Source organism: Balaenoptera acutorostrata, chromosome 5 (genome assembly GCF_949987535.1).
Source record: "Balaenoptera acutorostrata chromosome 5, mBalAcu1.1, whole genome shotgun sequence".
Taxonomy (NCBI): Eukaryota; Metazoa; Chordata; class Mammalia; order Artiodactyla; family Balaenopteridae; genus Balaenoptera; species Balaenoptera acutorostrata.
In genome coordinates, this window is record NC_080068.1 from 77,147,935 (window position 1) to 77,166,399 (window position 18,465).

Below are 18,465 nucleotides of genomic sequence, written 5' to 3' on the forward strand. Positions count from 1 at the left end.
AGACACACACACACACACACACACACACACACACACAGACACCCTTCCTTCCCCATAAACACCTTGCCCCTAAGCCCACAACCCACACCTAAAACCACGGCCACCTTTCAAAGTATAACAGACACAGCACCACCATGGGAAACACAGGCTGTCTTCTTTACTCTGTGGAATTTCTGACTCCTGGTGGAATGGGCATCTGACTTCCAAGAGAATAGCAGATGACCAGGGCTGGTCTGGGGTCTCCCAGTGGACCTAAATGTCCCAACAGCTCCAGGACTTTGCTGAACCTAGTTCTTACTAAGAACTAGATTTTGGTATTGAAGGTGTATTCCTATGTAATTTTGAAAAGTGTCAAACTTAACAGGCAGACCTAGAGCCACACTACAATTAATTAACTATCTAGCTGACCCTTGCTCCCCACCCCTGGGAATTAAGCCAAAGGATTAGAACAAAAAGATAAGAAAAAAAAGTAAAATAAACTTGCATTAAGCATTGCTTTCTACACATCAGCAGAAAAGTCAGAAAAATAAATGAGATTTAACATTCTTCTTCTTTATGACTTTTGGTAAAATCAATACCATTGGGAGTATAGGGGAAAGAACATGAGTTTTAGAGTCACCCAAGCTTGGATTTGAAACGAGGCTCAACATTTGTTAGAGGTATGACCTTGGGCAATTATTTAACTTATTTTGAGCCTTAATTTCTTCAGTTGAAAACTGAGACCAATAAGACATACTTTGATGAGTTTTATGAGAATGAAGTTAGGTAAAATATGTCAAGCGCCTACAAATATGCCAGTTCTGGCGCACCCCAAATGCTCAGCATAGGTTAGTTTCTAAGGTTACTAGATTACTTTTTGAAGCTCTGTTGCTCCACAAAACTGGGATGAAACAAGTAGGAGCATGATAAGTTTACTCCCAGAATTTTTCTAGAATTGAAAGTTAGGAGCTTTTGCTCAAAGATGGAGCAAACATTTCTACTTAAGGAAGAAGACCCAGGTCAACTTTTATTTCACATGTACGCTATCAAATAACTTTCTGATAATCCCTTCCCACCCCTAGTTGGACTGGAATTTGATTGGCAGCGAACAAGGTGATGAGTGGGTGGGTTGTCCCTTAATCAATACTTGGATTTTTTTTCTAAGTGAAATACTTTCTCCTTATGTTCATCAGTGTAACCTCTGGTGGCAGGAATTAGACTCAGAGAATTCTGTCTCATGGACACAAAAGGAACAGACTTAGACTCAACGACTTCTGAGAAGAAGCTGATTCCATGTATTTCCTGGGCTAAACATCTATTTAATACAGCAGAAATTAAGAGAGCATCACCAAAAAGAAGAAAAAAAAAAAAAAGCAGCAAACCCAGTCCTACCTGGAGCAAACGTTCCTGCTCCTGTTGCCATTTTTCCTGTCGCCTGCGTTCCTCTTCCGGGTCCCATGCCCACAACTTCAACTGTTTAGAATATAAAACCATGATCAGAACTGAGCCATGTCCTCAAGGCCAGGCCAGGACAAGGGGCACAATTAGCTCACGGTTTGACACCCAGACGGACACACAGAAGCAGAAACCTTCCCGCATCTAAAGGTGCTCTTTGTTGGCAGAAACCACTTTTTTAATCTTAGTCCCTCTTTGGTTTACTTCCAATATGCTGGTATGATTCTGTGAACCTTTTCGGAGCTAATGAAAACGCGAAGTAATCAGCCACTGGCATGGGAAGGCTTTTGCTCTGTTTCTCTTAGAAGTGATTTCTTAAATGTATTCACACTCCTAAGCATAAGATACTCATTCTGCATATTGATCCTGGGTCCAAGAAAATAGGAATGTTTATTTCAGCAGAACTGCATTTTGTGAGAAGTGGTGTTTGCTGTGCTATAGAACTAATCTTTTATACTGCTATTATTGCTTTTCCATCCCAGCTTTCTCTAAAGTGGGATCATTTAACTCACCAGTGTTCACCCGCATCACCAGAGATCCAGGCAAGGGGAGTTCCTGATCAGGGCCCACAAAACAAACATTCAAACCCACAGACTTTGGTTTTTTTGGTCTTTTAAAAAAGGTTTTTGTGATTTTGAGAACCAAGTGAGTAAACGGGAATAATGGGAGAAGGATGCATGAACCAAAGTGGGCACCCAGGCCACAGAATATGAATGAGATTGAGAGGGTCCAAGGGGGAAGAGAAATCACAGCTGGTCCCTGGGAAACCAGCAAAAGTGGGGAGGCTGATGTGTTTAAAGTTGGCCTCCCTTGTCATCCAGAGTAGGTGCTGAGGCAATCCAGGCTCCCCGATAACTGTGCTTCTTCCCTTCTCTCTGTTCTGATGGGATAGTTTTGGCAGGCACTTAGAACTGTCTGGGAATCCTGAGGGAAAGAGCAGGGCGAGGGTGAAGGAATTAGGGAGGAGGGGGAGAGTCTGGGGCAGGGTGCGGGGCAGGCAGACTCTACCTACTCTGGCTGCCTGCGAAGCTAGACGGAGTCAGTCCCGTCCAAGGTTTAGATGGGTCTAGCTACTGCCCAATATAGCTGGGCCAGCGCACCTCCCCTGCCCTGCCCCCAGTGATCCAGGCTACCACTCAGGTGCACAATGGCTGGCCCATCCAGGGAAGTCGCCAGACTGAGAATACGAGCCAGGCCATGGCTGTTGCTCAATTTTTAACATTATAAGTATCTATAGCTTTAATGTATTTAGACGTGTGAAATGTGGGCCTCGGTGGATACTCTTGCTGTGGTTCCTGCAAATGGTAGGGATGGTCACAAACAGTCAGAGAAAGGTGGGCAAATCAGGGAGGGAAATGTATTTCCGATATGCCACTCTTGGGATTCATGCTGCATATCTGCATATGAAAGCCTCTGACAAGTTATACAGGAGAAAAACTATTTTATTGTATAAAATCCAGAGTTTCCCAAATTTCCTTGGATGACTATAAAATGTCATGGATCCCAGGTGGAACATTCTCCTGGAATTAATGGAGTTGTAGGTTGGCTCCACTTGGCATTTTCCTAAGACTTGGAAGCAGTTTAAACGTTCAGACCCTCTCTCAGGGGCATGGCCCTTCTTTGACTTTTGAGGAAAATGGTGTGGTAATGTGAATAAAGCTATAGGGAGCCCAATGGGGAAAGTCCAACAGCAGGAAAATAAGAGCAACAATTAGAAATTATTTAGTTAATTTTCAGGTTTCCCTAGGTTGTAATGGCAAGAATAAGTCAGGAGTAAGCAGAAACAGGAGGGAGAAGTGTGGGATATGGGGATTGAGCACAGAAGAAAATATGGAATATTTGTTAGAAAGCAAGAAAGAAAAACAATAAGCGTTTTCAGAGGAAGGTAAAGAGGAAGAGACCATTGTGATAAACAGGAGGGCAAGAGAAGTGGTCGTGCTCCTTTTTCGGTGACTATTTGCTGAGCACTTACTTATGACCAGGTGGCGTAGCAGGCGGCCAAGAGCCCCAGCCTCATGGAGCTTACAGCTGAGAGTGGGGATGGGGGTGGGCTTGTGAGGGAGTGACCCATATATAAACGATCCCCAGGAGACAGTGGGATAATTACCATAACAGAGATAGAAAAGGTTCCAGAGAAAGAATGCAGAGCATTTGGCACACTTTGTTCTATAATTTATCTGTTTACAGATCTGGATCTTTCTCTGGCCTAGGGGTTCCTAGAGGGCAAAGAGGGCCCTTTATCCCCCCTAAGTATCTCAAGACCTTGAATTTTTAGGTCTTGAGGAAATGTTCGTTGAATAAATAAATGGAATAACTTCATGCTGGGTAATGCATCCTCTTCTCTCCCCTTCGTAGACCCTATAGCTTTGGGCCACTACACGTCTGAGCAAAACTGCCCCAAGTCTATTGAGTTCAGACTAATCAAATGCTTACTTCCCCTCAACCTTCTCTTATTTTCCAATTTCTTTTAATTTTCCATTCTATGAAGAGCTATTTATCATCAAAAGAACATCAAATTTAGGTGGGTATTTTCGAGAGTTCACTTATATAGGTCAGTAATTTCTCTCTTTCTTATTCTATTTTCCACACACAGAAATAAGAATGTATCTCTGTAGGATGCCCTTCCTCTCCATCCCTGCCAGGGGGGACTAGAATAATTTGACATGGTTGTTCCCATGACATTTAAAATGGAACTCAATGGGTTATGTTATACTACTCTTCAGATCTGTGCCATGGATGCCAGCCTTGGGGTCCTTCTGGGGGTCCCATCCTCTGTGGATGTACTCAGCTTCCCAACAAACTCAGGATTCCCAGTACTGGCTTAAGACTGAGCCTCCACAAACAGATGGTAGTTCTGGAACGTGGCTGGAGATATCGTGGGGGGGTTTGTGATGGGTGACGGGTCCCTTCTCCATTCTGCACAGGTACTTAGGAATTCCCAAAGTGAGACAATTTACCTATAGATAAGAATTGGTGTTGGCTATGGTGGGCCTCTTGGATTAGCCACTAGGGAGGATTCGTTCATGTATTGGGCACTGTGCTACAGGCTTCTGTGTATTTATTTCAAATAAAGCCCACAACACTCTGAAAGTATTATTATCTCATTGTACTACCAAGGAAGACAAGGTTCAGAGAAGTTTTACAGCACCTTCAGGGTCATATGGTTAGTAAATCTGTAATCAAAGGTGCAGCAGTGATTATGCAGCTACACCTGGGGGCCTCAGGAAATGCTACAGTTGATTGTGCCATAGAGGAAGGCTCCAAACCAATGCAAATTTCAGAGGGTGAGTATTCCAGGCCCAGCATTGGAAACACTCAGTTCAGAGAAGAGTCAGGTCTATGGAGAATGTCCAGGTATAATTCAGCAGCAAGGAATTTCTACAGTGTCATGTGTCTTGACATTTTAATTAGCAAGTGCTCTTTTTATTTCATTGAAATAAAGAATTGAAAACTAAATGTACCGTTAATATTATTCAAGATACTGATGTTCAAGATGGCGGAGGAGTAGGTGGACGTGGAGTTCATCTCTCTCCACAGATGCATTAGGAATACATCTATAGATGCAACAGTTCTCACAGAACACTGGCTGAAAACTAGCAGAAGACCTTGGACACCAGAAAGGACGATAAAGATTCCTTCATAACTGGAAGGGAAGCATTTGAGGCTGTCAGAAGAGGGTAAAGCAGCCGATCTGTGGCAGACGGGACAGAGTGAGAAATATACAGACGGTCCGTAGCACAGCCCTACATGCCCCAGACTGGGATGTGTGTTCACAGGCTGCCCCTCCAAGAGCAGAGGCAGTGAGAGGACGTGTGTGCACTGGTCTGCACGGGCAAGCTGTAGGGACAGAGCCCGGCACCACCTCCTGGTTCTCCCTTTCAGGGAAACCAGGGAAACAAGAACTAGCAAGAGCTTGACAAATGCCTGGCTTTGAATTGGACACCATTCACCTGCCTATTGTTTCATTCCTGGAAATTTCATTGCAACTAAGTAAGAAAAAAAAATACCTGAAAGAAAGAAAACAAAGAACAAAATACCCCAGAATTCCTAAAAAACAGGCCTTGGTGCTCTGGCCGGGTATCAGGCCTGAGCCTCTGAGGTGGGAGAGCCGAGTTCAGGACATTGGTCCACCAGAGACCTCTCAGCCCCATGTAATATCAAATGGCGAAAGCTCTCCCAGAGATCTCCATCTCAACGCTAAGACCCAGCTCCACTCAACGACCAGCAAGCTACAGTGCTGTACACCCCATGCCAAACAACTAGCAAGACGGGAACACAAACCCATCCATTAGCAAAGAGGTTGCCTAAAATCATAATAAGTTCACAGACACCCCAAAATACACCACCCGACTTGGTCCTGCCCACCAGAAAGACAAGATCCAGCCTCATCCACCAGAACACAGGCACTAGTCCCTTCCACCAGGAAGCCTACACAACCCACTGAGCCAAGCTTACCCACTGGGGGCAGACACCAAAAACAACGGGAACTACGAACCTGCAGCCTGCGAAACGGAGACCCCAAACACAGTAAGTTAAGCAAAATGAGAAGACAGAGAAATACACAGCAGATGAAGGAGCAAGGTAAAAACCCACCAGACCAAACAAATGAAGAGGAAATAGGCAGTCTACCTGAAAAAGAATTCAGAGTAATGATAGTAAAGATGATCCAAAATCTTGGAAATAGAATGGAGAAAATACAAGAAACATTTAACAAGGACCTAGAAGAACTAAAGAGCAAACAAACAATGAAGAACAACAAAATAAATGAAATTATAAATTCTCTAGAAGGGATCAATAGTAGAATAACTGAGGCAGAAGAACAGATAAGTGACCTGGAAGATAAAATAGTGGAAATAACTACCGCAGAGCAGAATAAAGAAAAAAGAATGAAAAGAGTTGAGGACAGTCTCAGAGACCCCTGGGACAACATTAAACGCACCAACATTCAAATTATAGGGGTCCCAGAAGAAGAAGTGAAAAAGAAAGGGTCTGAGAAAATATTTGAAGAGATTATAGTTGAAAACTTCCCTAACATGGGAAAGGAAATAGTCAATCAAGTCCAGGAAGCACAGAGAGTCCCATACAGGATAAATCCAAGGAGAAACATCCCAAGACACATATTAATCAAACTATCAAAAATTAAATACAAAGAAAAAATATTAAAAGCAGCAAGGGAAAAGCAACAAATAACATACAAGGGAATCCCCATAAGGTTAACAGCTGATCTTTCAGCAGAAACTTTGCAAACCAGAAGGGAGTGGCAGGACATATTTAAAGTGATGAAAGGGAAAAACCTACAACCAAGATTACTTTACCCAGCAAGGATCTCATTCAGATTCAACAGAGAAATTAAAAGCTTTACAGACAAGCAAAAGCAAAGAGAATTCAGCACCACCAAACCAGCTTTACAGCAAATGCTAAAGGAACTTCTCTAGGCAGGAAACACAAGAGAAGGAAAAGACCTACAATAACAAACTCAAAACAGTTAAGAAAATGGTAATAGGAACATACATATCGATAACTACCTTAAATGTAAATGGACTAAATGCTCCAACCAAAAGACATAGATTGGTTGAATGGATACAAAAACAAGACCCATACATATGCTGTCTACAAGAGACCCATTTCAGATGTAGGGACACATACAGGTTGAAAGTGAGAGGATGGAAAAAGATACTCCATGCAAATGGAAATCAAAAGAAAGCTGGAGTAGCAATTCTCATATCACACAAAATAGACTTTAAAATAAAGACTATTACAAGAGACAAAGAAGGACACTACATAATGATCAAAGGATCAATCCAAGAAGAAGATATAACAATTGTAAATATTTATGCACCCAACATAGGAGCACCTCAATACATAAGGCAAATGCTAACAGCCGTAAAAGGGGAAATTGACAGTAACACAATCATAGTAGGGGACTTTAACACCCCACTTTCACCTATGGACAGATCATCCAAAATGAAAATAAGTAAGGAAACACAAGCTTTAAATGATACATTAAACAAGATGGACTTAATTGATATTTATAGTACATTCCATCCAAAAACAGGATATTACACTTTCTTCTCAAGTGTTCATGGAACATTTTCCAGGATAGATCATATCTTGGGTCACAAATCAAGCCTTGGTAAATTTAAGAAAATTGAAATCGTATCAAGTATCTTTTCCGACCACAACACTATGAGACTAGATATCAATTACAGGAAAAAAATCTGTAAAAAACACAAGCACATGGAGGCTAAACAATACACTATTAAATAACCAAGAGACCACTGAAGAAATCAAAGAGGAAATTAAAAAATACCTAGAAACAAATGACAATGAAAACACGACGACCCAAAACCTATGGCATGCAGCAAAAGCAGTTCTAAGAGGGAAGTTTATGGCAATACAATCCTACCTCAAGAAACAAGAACATCTCAAATAAACAACCTAACCTTACACCTAAAGCAATTAGAGAAAGAAGAACAAAAAACCTCAAAGTTAGCAGAAGGAAAGAAATCATAAAGATCAGATCACAAATAATTGAAAAAGAAATGAAGGAAATGATAGCAAAGATGAATAAAACTAAAAGCTGGTTCTTTGAGAAGATAAACAAAATTGATAAACCATTAGCCAGAGTCATCAAGAAAAAAAGGGAGAAGACTCAGATCAATAGAATTAGAAATGAAATAGGAGAAGTAACAACTGACACTGAGGAAATACAAAGGATCATGAGAGATTACTACAAGCAACTATATGCCAATAAAATGGACAACCTGGAAGAAATGGACAAATTCTTAGAAAAGCACAACCTCTGAGACTGAACCAGGAAGAAACAGAAAATATAAACAGACCAATCACAAGTGCTGAAATTGAGACTGTGATTAAAAATCTTCCAACAAACAAAAGCCCAGGACCAGATGGCTTCAAAGGTGAATTCTATCAAACATTTAGAGAAGAGCTAACACCCATCCTTCTCAAACTCTTCCAAAATATAGCAGAGGGAGGAACACTCCCAAACTCATTCTACAAGGCCACCATCACCCTGATACCAAAACCAGACAAAGATGCCACAAACAAAGAAAACTACAGGCCAATATCATTGATGAACAGAGACGCAAAAATCCTCAACAAAATACTAGCAAACAGAATCCAACAGCACATGAAAAGGATCATACACCATGATCAACTGGGCTTTATCCAGAAATGCAAGGTTTCTTCAATATACGCAAATCAATCAATGTGATAAACCATATTAACAAACTGAAGGAGAAAAACCACATGATCATCTCAATAGATGCAGAAAAAGCTTTTGACAAAATTCAACACCCATTTATGATAAAAACCCTCCAGAAAGTAGGCATAGAGGGAACATACCTCAACATAATAAAGGCTATATCTGACAAACCCACAGCCAACATCGTTCTCAATGGTGAAAAACTGAAACCATTTCCACTAAGATCAGGAACAAGACAAGGTTGTCCACTCTCACCACTATTTTTCAACATAGTTTTGGAAGTTTTAGCCATAGCAATCAGAGAAGAAAAAGGAATCCAAATCGCAAAAGAAGAAGTAAAACTGTCACTGTTTGCAGATGACATGATACTATACATAGAAAATCCTAAAGATGCTACCAGAAAACTACTAGAGCTAATCAATGAATTTGGTAAAGTACCAGGATACAAAATTAATGCACAGAAATCTCTTGCATTCCTATACACTAATGATGAAAAATCTGAAAGAGAAATTAAGGAAACACTCCCATTTACCATTGCAACAAAAAGAATAAAATACCTAGGAATAAACCTACCTAAGGAGACAAAAGACCTGTATGCAGAAAACTATAAGACACTGATGAAAGAAATTAAAGATGATACAAACAGATGGAGAGATATACCATGTTCTTGGATTGGAAGAATCAACATTGTGAAAATGACTATCCTACCCAAAGCAATCTACAGATTCAGTGCAATCCCTATCAAACTACCAATGGCATTTTTCACAGAACTACAACAAAAAATTTCACAATTTGTATGGAAACACAAAAGACCCCGAATAGCCAAAGCAATCTTGAGAAAGAAAAATGGAGATGGAGGAATCAGGCTCCCTGACTTCAGACTATACTACAAATCTACAGTAATCAAGACAGTATGGTACTGGCACAAAAACAGAAATATAGATCAATGGAACAGGATAGCAAGCCCAGAGATAAACCCATGCACATATGGTCACCTTATCTTTGATAAAGGAGGCAAGAATATACAGTGGAGAAAAGACAGCCTCTTCAATAAGTGGTGCTGGGAAAACTGGACAGCTACATGTAAAAGAATGAAATTAGAACACTCCCTAACACCATACACATAAATAAACTCAAAATGGATTAAAGACCTAAATGTAAGGTCAGACACTAGAAAACTCTTAAAGGAAAACATAGGCAGAACACTACATGACATAAATCACAGCAAGATCCTTTTTGACCCACCTCCTAGAGAAATGGAAATAAAAACAAAAATAAACAAATGGGACCTAATGAAACTTAAAAGCTTTTGCACAGCAAAGGAAACCATAAACAAGTTGAAAAGACAACCCTCAGAACGGGAGAAAATATTTGCAAACGAACCAACTGACAGAGGATTAATCTCCAAAATATACAAGCAGCTCATGCAGCTCAATATCAAAAAAACAAACAACGCAATCCAAAAATGGGCAGAAGACCTAAATAGACATTTCTCCAAAGAAGATATACAGACTGCCAACAAACACATGAAAGGATGCTTAACATCACTAATCATTATAGAAATGCAAATCAAAACTACAATGAGGTATCACCTCACACCAGTCAGAATGGCCATCATCAAAAAATCTACAAACAATAAATGCTGGAGAGAGTGTGGAGAAAAGGGAATCCTCTTGCACTGTTGGTGGGAATGTAAATTGATACAGACACTATGGAGAACAGTATGGAGGTTCCTTAAAAAACTAAAAATAGAACTACCATATGACCCAGCAATCCCACTACTGGGCATATACCCTGAGAAAACCATAATTCAAAAAGAGTCATGTACCACAATGTTCATTGCAGCTCTATTTACAATAGCCAGGACATGGAAGCAACCTAAGTGTCCATTGATAGATGAATGGATAAAGAATTGTGGCACATATATACAATCGAATATTACTCAGCCATAAAAAGAAATGAAATCGAGTTATTTGTAGTGAGGTGGATGGACCTAGAGACTGTCATACAGAGTGAAGTAAGTCAGAAAGAGAAAAACAAATACCATATGCTAACACATATATATGGAATCTAAAAAAAAAAAAAAAGGTTCTGAAGAACCTCGGGGCAGGACAGGAATAAAGACACAGACGTAGAGAATAGACTTGAGGACACGGGGAGGGGGAAGGGCAAGGTGGGAAAAAGTGAGAGAGTGGCATGGACTTATATACACTACTAAACGTAAAATAGATAGCTAGTGGGAAGCAGCCCCATAGCACAGGGAGATCAGCTCGGTGCTTTGTGACCACCTAGAGGGGTGGGATAGGGAGGGTGGGAGGGAGACGCAAAAGGGAAGAGATATGGGGATGTGTGTACACGTATAGCTGATTCACTTTGTTATACAGCACAAACTAACACACCATTGTAAAGCAGTTATACTCCAACAAAGATGTTAAAAAATATATATTATTCAAGATACTGATTGTGAGAAGGAATATAATCCAGACAGCATGGGTCTCCCAGAGAAAGTCCAGGCTGGGCCCTGTCTGCCGATGGTACGCTGTGTTAAAGTATTGTCTTCATTTAAAAAGCTGATTTTGAATGTCTACAGAAGTTGCATATTTTATTACTAATTCCTTATGTCACATTCATTTTGGTTGTTTCTTTTAGATTTTACTTTCCCGACTCACCATTTTGCTTCCAGGCATGATAACAACTCTGCAAAATGCTAATCCATCTCTTTCTCTATGATTCAACTGACAGCATTATATCCGACAAAAATATTCTTTTACAATCAAAAGTTTGGAGACCGTTTTTGATTGAATCCCCTTTAAGTGAATCAAATACCTTATAAATTAAAATCGCACTAAATGCACGATCATATTCTTCAATAGGAATTACTTACAGGCGTAGTTACAGGCGACTTTTCGCTGCTTGGAGTATCCACTGTACAGAAAGAAAGGAAAAAAGATCACAATGTGAGTAGTTTCTAATTGTCTTTCTTTTTTGATCGTCTCAGTGGAGTGTGGTTCCTATGTCAGCTTCAAACCAACTTTTTTTGGTTAGCCAAGAGCATTAGAAAATCATGATAAAGCAGACCCCTGAAGCAGCTTGTACCCATCACCAAGAGAAGTTATGACCAGTGTAATATGATTGATCACATCAATTAGCACCAGGTACTAGATTATAGGAAGCGAAATCTATTCCTATGAGTGCTCGTTTTAAGGCACCTTGCACTCTGGCTTGACTGACCAGTTCCCTCACTGTCTGACACAGAGAAGGATCACACAGAGAGAGGTCAGATGTCACCCAGGAAGTAGAGAAGGTGACACAGTTAACAAGAGGACCGTTACCAGTTCCAGGTAAATGCTTCTAATCTTTGTTTAAAAAAAAAAAGAAGAAGAAGACCATAAAGAAAGAGGTGAATATTATTTCTTTGGATTTTCAAAATCAAAGTAAAATTCTGTGAATTTCCCCCAATTTTAGTACTGATAACTGGTACTGATATCAATGAACCAGCTCTTTGCTAACTGTGTGCCCCTGGAATCAGAAATGAAGAAAAGTACCAGATATAATTGGTTGCCCACAACATGGATTTTGCAAAAAAGAAACAGAGCTCCCCAGTATGCATTTTACCTGACTGGGAGAAAAACTGGGAACGTCGCCAAGAGTTCTGAACTCTCAGCAGAACGCTGGCAGTGCCAGGCGACTCTAGATCAGATGGCAGAACAGAACAAACAGAAAACCATGAAAACAGGGCTGAGACTTGAACAGAACCACACTCCCAAGTACTAATGGAGGTTCGGCTGTCATCAGAACAAGGATTGAGAGTGAAAGAATCCAAAGTACAAAATATCTCAATAAAATGCACACAAAACCTGAAGATGTGGACAAAAGTCCATAGATGGACCAGTTTATGCTATTGTTTGGTGTTGGGTGGGAGTTTAGGAGCTCATACTTAAAGGTGATATTGTTAAGATGCTGAATCTCAAAATGATGGGATGATGTGTGATGTAAGGGCAAAATGCACAGTTTACATTGCTTTTGGAAAGCACTAGAAAAGTATAAAAGACAGCAGAGATGAGTTCAATTATTCTTACACACTTTATAAATGTTATTATGGAAGTCTGTGGTGGCAGTTATATACGTGTGTAGTAAAAAAGATGTGTATGTGTGTATCTGTCATGGGGTGGCATCAAGCAGACAGAAGCTGAAGGCAAGCATTTGCATCCTTAACCTATATGCTATGCTCATCTGTCATCATTCTCAATGCAAATAAAGACATCGGTTTTTAAAATGTGCACATATTTTCCTGAAACATCAATTCAAGATATCTTTCTACTATTGGGAGACAGTTGAGAAAAGGAAATCTGTCCTCTTTAAATGTTATTTTATGAATGTTTTCGGAGTATTCAAAGACTATTTATGCACATGCGTATGTTTAAGGGAAATCTGTGGAGCACCACTAGGGCCCCCAGCACGTCTGCAGTAGCCTGTCTGAGCAGTCGAGAAACAGACGACTTGGTGGAGGTGATGGCGTCCTCACTGTCCTGGGGAGAGAATATTAGGTATGGCTCCAGGATTCCTGATCCTGAACCTACAGCTTCTTTGGACTTGATGTGCAGCCTCTGACAAGTCACTTAAATGTATGCTGACTTTTTAGAGCTGGGCAAAGCCCTATACTCCCCCGCCAACCCCCAATTAAAGACAAATCATGTCTTTTAAGACTACATTTATTAGAGGCCTTCTGCTTCTTGAAAGATAGGAACTTTATACACTCCAAACAAGTATTAATGTTATTTTTACATCTACCAGTGATGTTTTTGGTGCACAATTTAAACACATACTTCAAGCCAGTGGTTTCCAGAGTGTGGTCCCTGGATCTGCAGCATCACCATCACCTTTGGGAACTTGTTAGAAATGTAAATACTGTGGCCCAGCCCAGACCTACACAATCAGACGCTGTACGGGTGGGGTCCAGAGAGTGGTGTTTTTAAAATTTTTAAAATTTATTTATTTATTTTTTAACATCTTTATTGGAGCATAATTGCTTTACAATGGTGTGTTAGTTTCTGCTTTATAACGAAGTGAATCAGTTATACATATACATACGTCCCCATATCTCTTCCCTCTTGCATCTCCCTCCCTCCCACCCTCCCTATCCCACCCCTCTAGGTGGTCACAAAGCACCGAGCTGATCTCCCTGTGCTATGCGGCTGCTTCCCACCAGCTATCTATTTTACATTTGGTAGTGTATATATGTCCATGCCACTCTCTCACTTTGTCACATCTTTCCCTTCCCCCTCCCCACATGCTCAAGTCCATTCTCTAGTAGGTCTGTGTCTTTATTCCCATCTTGCCACTAGGTTCTTCAGAACCATTTTTTTTTCCCTTAGATTCCATATATATGTGTTAGCATACTGTATTTGTTTTTCTCTTTCTGACTTATTTCACTCTGTATGACAGACTCTAGGTCCATCCACCTCACTACAAATAACTCCATTTTGTTTCTTTTTATGGCTGAGTAATATTCCATTGTATATACGTGCCACATCTTCTTTATCCATTCATCTGTCGATGGACACTTAGGTTGCTTCCATGTCCTGGCTATTGTAAATAGAGCTGCAATGAACATTTTGGTACATGACTCTTTTTGAATTATGGTTTTCTCAGGGTATATGCCCAGTAGTGGGATTCTGGGTCGTATGGTAGTTCTATTTTTAGTTTTTTAAGGAACCTCCATACTGTTCTCCATAGTGTCTGTATCAATTTACATTCCCACCAACAGTGCAAGAGTGTTCCCTTTTCTCGACACCCTCAGAGAGTGGTGTTTTAATTAATCCTGCAGGAGACCCTGCCACATCTCAGGTTTGAAAATTACTGCTACGTCTCTACAATATAAACACTCCTGTTTTAAGGAGAGCATTTAAGAATGCTTTATTCCCGCCTGGCACCTTGCTTTATACTTCCACTCTTACTGCAACTATTCTGCAGCTACTAGATTATACTGTAGTGCTTATTCTCGGTCAGGTGTTGAGCTAAATGCTTTTTTTTTTTTTTGGTTTATCTCATTTAATTCTTCCAACAGCCCTATGAGGTTGGTACTGTTATTATTTCCAGTTTACAGGTGACAGTTAGAGATTAGAGAGAACTTGGTGGGTAAGATCATGCAGATTAGAACTCGAAGAGCCAGAATTTGAAGCCAGGCCTTCTGTCTCCAGAGCCTGCAGCTGTAATTACAGCTTCCATGAGCCAGACAAGAGTATGGAATGGGTGTATGACAAATATAATCCCACCTTGAAGAATGATTTTGGAAATGCTCTAGTGCCACTGAATTTTATTTTTCATTCACCTTAGATAAAGCATGAAGTAAAGTCCCTTAATTCAACAGCACATTTTACAAAATCGAAATGCCTTACAACAGATAATTAGATGTAAAAATACCTAAGACAATAAAACTAATTAATATGGCTTAAAATATCTATTTCCTCTCTATATTACTTATATACACAATTAAAAAGTGCTAGAAATAGGGCAGAATTAAAATCTAAATGTGACCAATTGCTGGCCCAGTTAGGAGAATTTACTTTTGTCACTTCCCTTCAGGACAGTAGGGCTGACGAATTTAAATCAAATGCTTTGACGACAGTATTGAACTTGTTTCCACATTAAGAAGCTAGTGATCATCAGTACCTGTACCAATTAATTCCCTCCCGAGTACTTCCTGTTATGCAGATAGAGCCCAACTTATCTCCCAGCCGTCAACAAAGACTAATGGAAGCCAAATAGCATTCTGCCAAAGAGCTGCCCATCCTTGAAAAGAAAAGTAACAATAAATCCCCAGCCACAATGACCCTGTACATCCTCTCTTTGCCTGGACTGATAGATCTATAAAGTGTACTGGGGAAAGCACATTAAAAAAGAAAAACAAGAAACCTTATAGTTCTTGCCTCCTGAACTCTAGTCATTTTCACATCACATCAGTAAAGAGAGAGAACTCATACCAGTAAAGCCCGGTGGTCTGTCTCTTGTGAAGCATAGTCCCTAAGGATCATGGAATCCTCAGGACCCACCCCCCCACCGTTCACATCCCTCAGGCTCCTTTCTGGTGGTTGTGGGCGCCTGGGGTTCTTACCAAGATAAAGGGATTCAAGTTGGGCTCTTAAAGAGGAAAGGGGTGAATTCACAACCTATACATGTTCTAAAGGTACTTGGGGAGTTTGCAGTGGCCATTGCCATTTTAAGACCTTCATAGGCCCTAAACGCCCATATTTTTCGAGGCCATCCCTCCCTACATTATACCAAACATGTTAAAATGTATCAAACATGGGACAAAGTGAGAGAGTGGCATGGACATATATATACACTACCACATGTAAAATAGATAGCTAGTGGGAAGCAGCCGCATAGCACAGGGAGATCAGCTCGGTGCTTTGTGACCACCTAGAGGGGTGGGATAGGGAGGGTGGGAGGGAGACGCAAAAGGGAAGAGATATGGGGATGTGTGTACACGTATAGCTGATTCACTTTGTTATACAGCAGAAACTAACACACCATTGTAAAGCAGTTATACTCCAATAAAGTTGTTAAAAAAATAAAATAAAATGTATCAAACATATGAAATATATTAAGGTTTATCCTCAGCCTATATATATGTGTTCCATATATCTATATATTCTAACTGTAAAGAATTTTTGGAAAGATTAAAGTTTTTGGCTATGAGTAACACGTTTAATCTACGATCATGAATGTTTCTTGGTAATCATCATGCACACCCAGGAACTATTATGGGGCAAGAAAATCTGACTTTCTTCCAAAATCACTGTCAAATTAAATGAATATTTTAGGAAGGCTAGACAATTAACAGTTAATGAAGTTGACATAATATTAAGATCATAAACTCTTTATTAAAGTTATTGATTTTTTATTTTGTAATTTTTAAAATATTTCAGAGCCAATAAAAATTATTTTTGGGTATCAAATCCTTGTATAGGCCTACTGTGCCTGGCTGACAAAACGGTCTTGGCAGCTGGGGTTCCTGGCTAAGCCAAATAGAGACTGTAGCTCCAGACCTCCATTCTGAAGTGATTAATTCAGCCATCATGGACTCTGGCAAACCCAATGGCTAAAGGTACATCAACGTAAAGGAAGTAATCTGCCTTGAAAATGAAGAATATTTCACTACAAATGGGCCCAGCAGAACACATAGAACTGAAACAAAACATTTCTATCTTTTTACCTTGAGAACTGAGATTTGGCAAAGGTAATTGGCTGCTTTCAGGCATTTTGTCCAGAAATGGAAACGTCAGGGTTGCTTCTGGTTCTGGAGATTTTGGCTTTACCACCTGGATCATGGGCAACAGACATAAATATTATAAGTATTGTCCATTAATAAATGCACAGGTGAAATAAAATTTAAGGATCCAGGGCTACAATAAGTCAATAAGCCCAAACATTTAAATTGTAAATGGAAAATTTTGCCCCTTCTCCAAACCCCTTCATGCTTTTCTACATTAATATAGAGGTCAATTTTTCAGAGAAATCAAACTAGAGCATAAAAATTTGATGATCATGTTTCTTCAAACTCAGAGGACAATATTCCATCTTTGAGATAATACATCACTCTGTCTCATTTTCTTATTGGGATCAATCACGGTTTCTCTTCTTGGTACTACATAATACTGAATTTGTAATGTCAGGAAGTGAGATGTTCCATATAAGATTTTAAAAAAAAATCTTACTATGTATTAAATATTAAAGTAATATTACCTTCTAATGGGCATTATGCTTGAGACACTACATACCCCCCCACACAAATTTACGCAAAGTACATTAAAGACAATATACTGTGCTTGTTGACAAAGAAGCATTATTGTAAATAACCATTATATCAAACAGTGCCATAGCGATGATGCCCTTAAGGGATTTTTGAGGCATGTTAGACCACATGACCTTATGGTAAATAGATCCAAAATTACAGGCTTTAAAAATTCTTGTTTGCTTTGTAAAAACAGATTTTTCTTGTTATTGCTATTTAATTTTATTTTGTTTCTCCCCAATCGGAAGGGCCTTTGGTAGAACACCCTCCTTCCGATTTGTTGCTTCTAATCAACTGATTGCTGAAAGACCAGATAACCAAACTAACGACCAAAATAAAGAGTCAATAGACTCTGAGCAGAGATCGGAATGAGGAGTGTGGCTGTATCAGTTCTGATGTCCTTTTAGCTGCTTACAGAACCTTCTCTGATTCACTGGCTGGTGGCCATGAAGAGATTAATTTTATGGCCAGTGGGCGAGAGAGGCTCCAGAGCACTTGTTTCATCATAAGCTGATCTCTTATTTGGTCCTCAGGATGATTTAATGTCTAGAATTTCTCCTCAGTAAGATTTTATTTTTCTTGATGAACAATATATTCAACCCTAATGGAATCTTGAAGAAAATACAGTTAATTGTTCTGCATTACAGAGGTCAACCAGATGTCCAAATGAACTTCAGTGTTAAACATGCAGCAAAACCTAAGGCCTAGATTTACCAAAGTTGACAACCCTCAAATCTTAAGCTCATACCATTTCCTCAACAGTGGAATTGACAAAAATATGTTTCAGATAATGCCTGGTTGTAAATGAAAAAGTTAATCTCAGCAGAAATGCTCAAAATACCCACTGTGTAAAAGGTCAGCCTGTGTGCATTGGTACTTTGTTTTATAAAGGTAACACTCTCAAGTGAAGTCAGAAAATAAAAGCTGCTGCAACCACTGTCATCATCTTTCTTTCTTTCTTTCTCTAAAAGTTAACTGTAAAGTAGTGAAAGGAGAAAAGGAGAAATTC

The 18,465-nt window shown here is 39.8% G+C and overlaps 1 protein-coding gene across 14 annotated transcripts in view; it reads right to left on the minus strand.

Moving 5' to 3' along the window:
- The window catches only part of LIMCH1 (LIM and calponin homology domains 1), a 347,042-nt gene that overhangs the window by 21,669 nt on the left and 306,908 nt on the right, over positions 1-18,465 (minus strand). For 12 of the 14 annotated variants that reach the window (XM_057546932.1, XM_057546929.1, XM_057546927.1 and 9 more), the window contains 3 exons: positions 16,878-16,983; positions 11,544-11,584; positions 1,372-1,452 (listed from right to left, as the gene is read on the minus strand). In XM_057546932.1, the coding sequence (XP_057402915.1) occupies positions 1,372-1,452; positions 11,544-11,584; positions 16,878-16,983 (228 nt within the window). Of the gene's footprint in view, positions 1-1,371; positions 1,453-11,543; positions 11,585-12,274; positions 12,350-16,877; positions 16,984-18,465 lie in introns of all 14 variants that reach the window. The other 2 variants (XM_057546930.1, XM_057546924.1) reach the window with 1 other exon arrangement.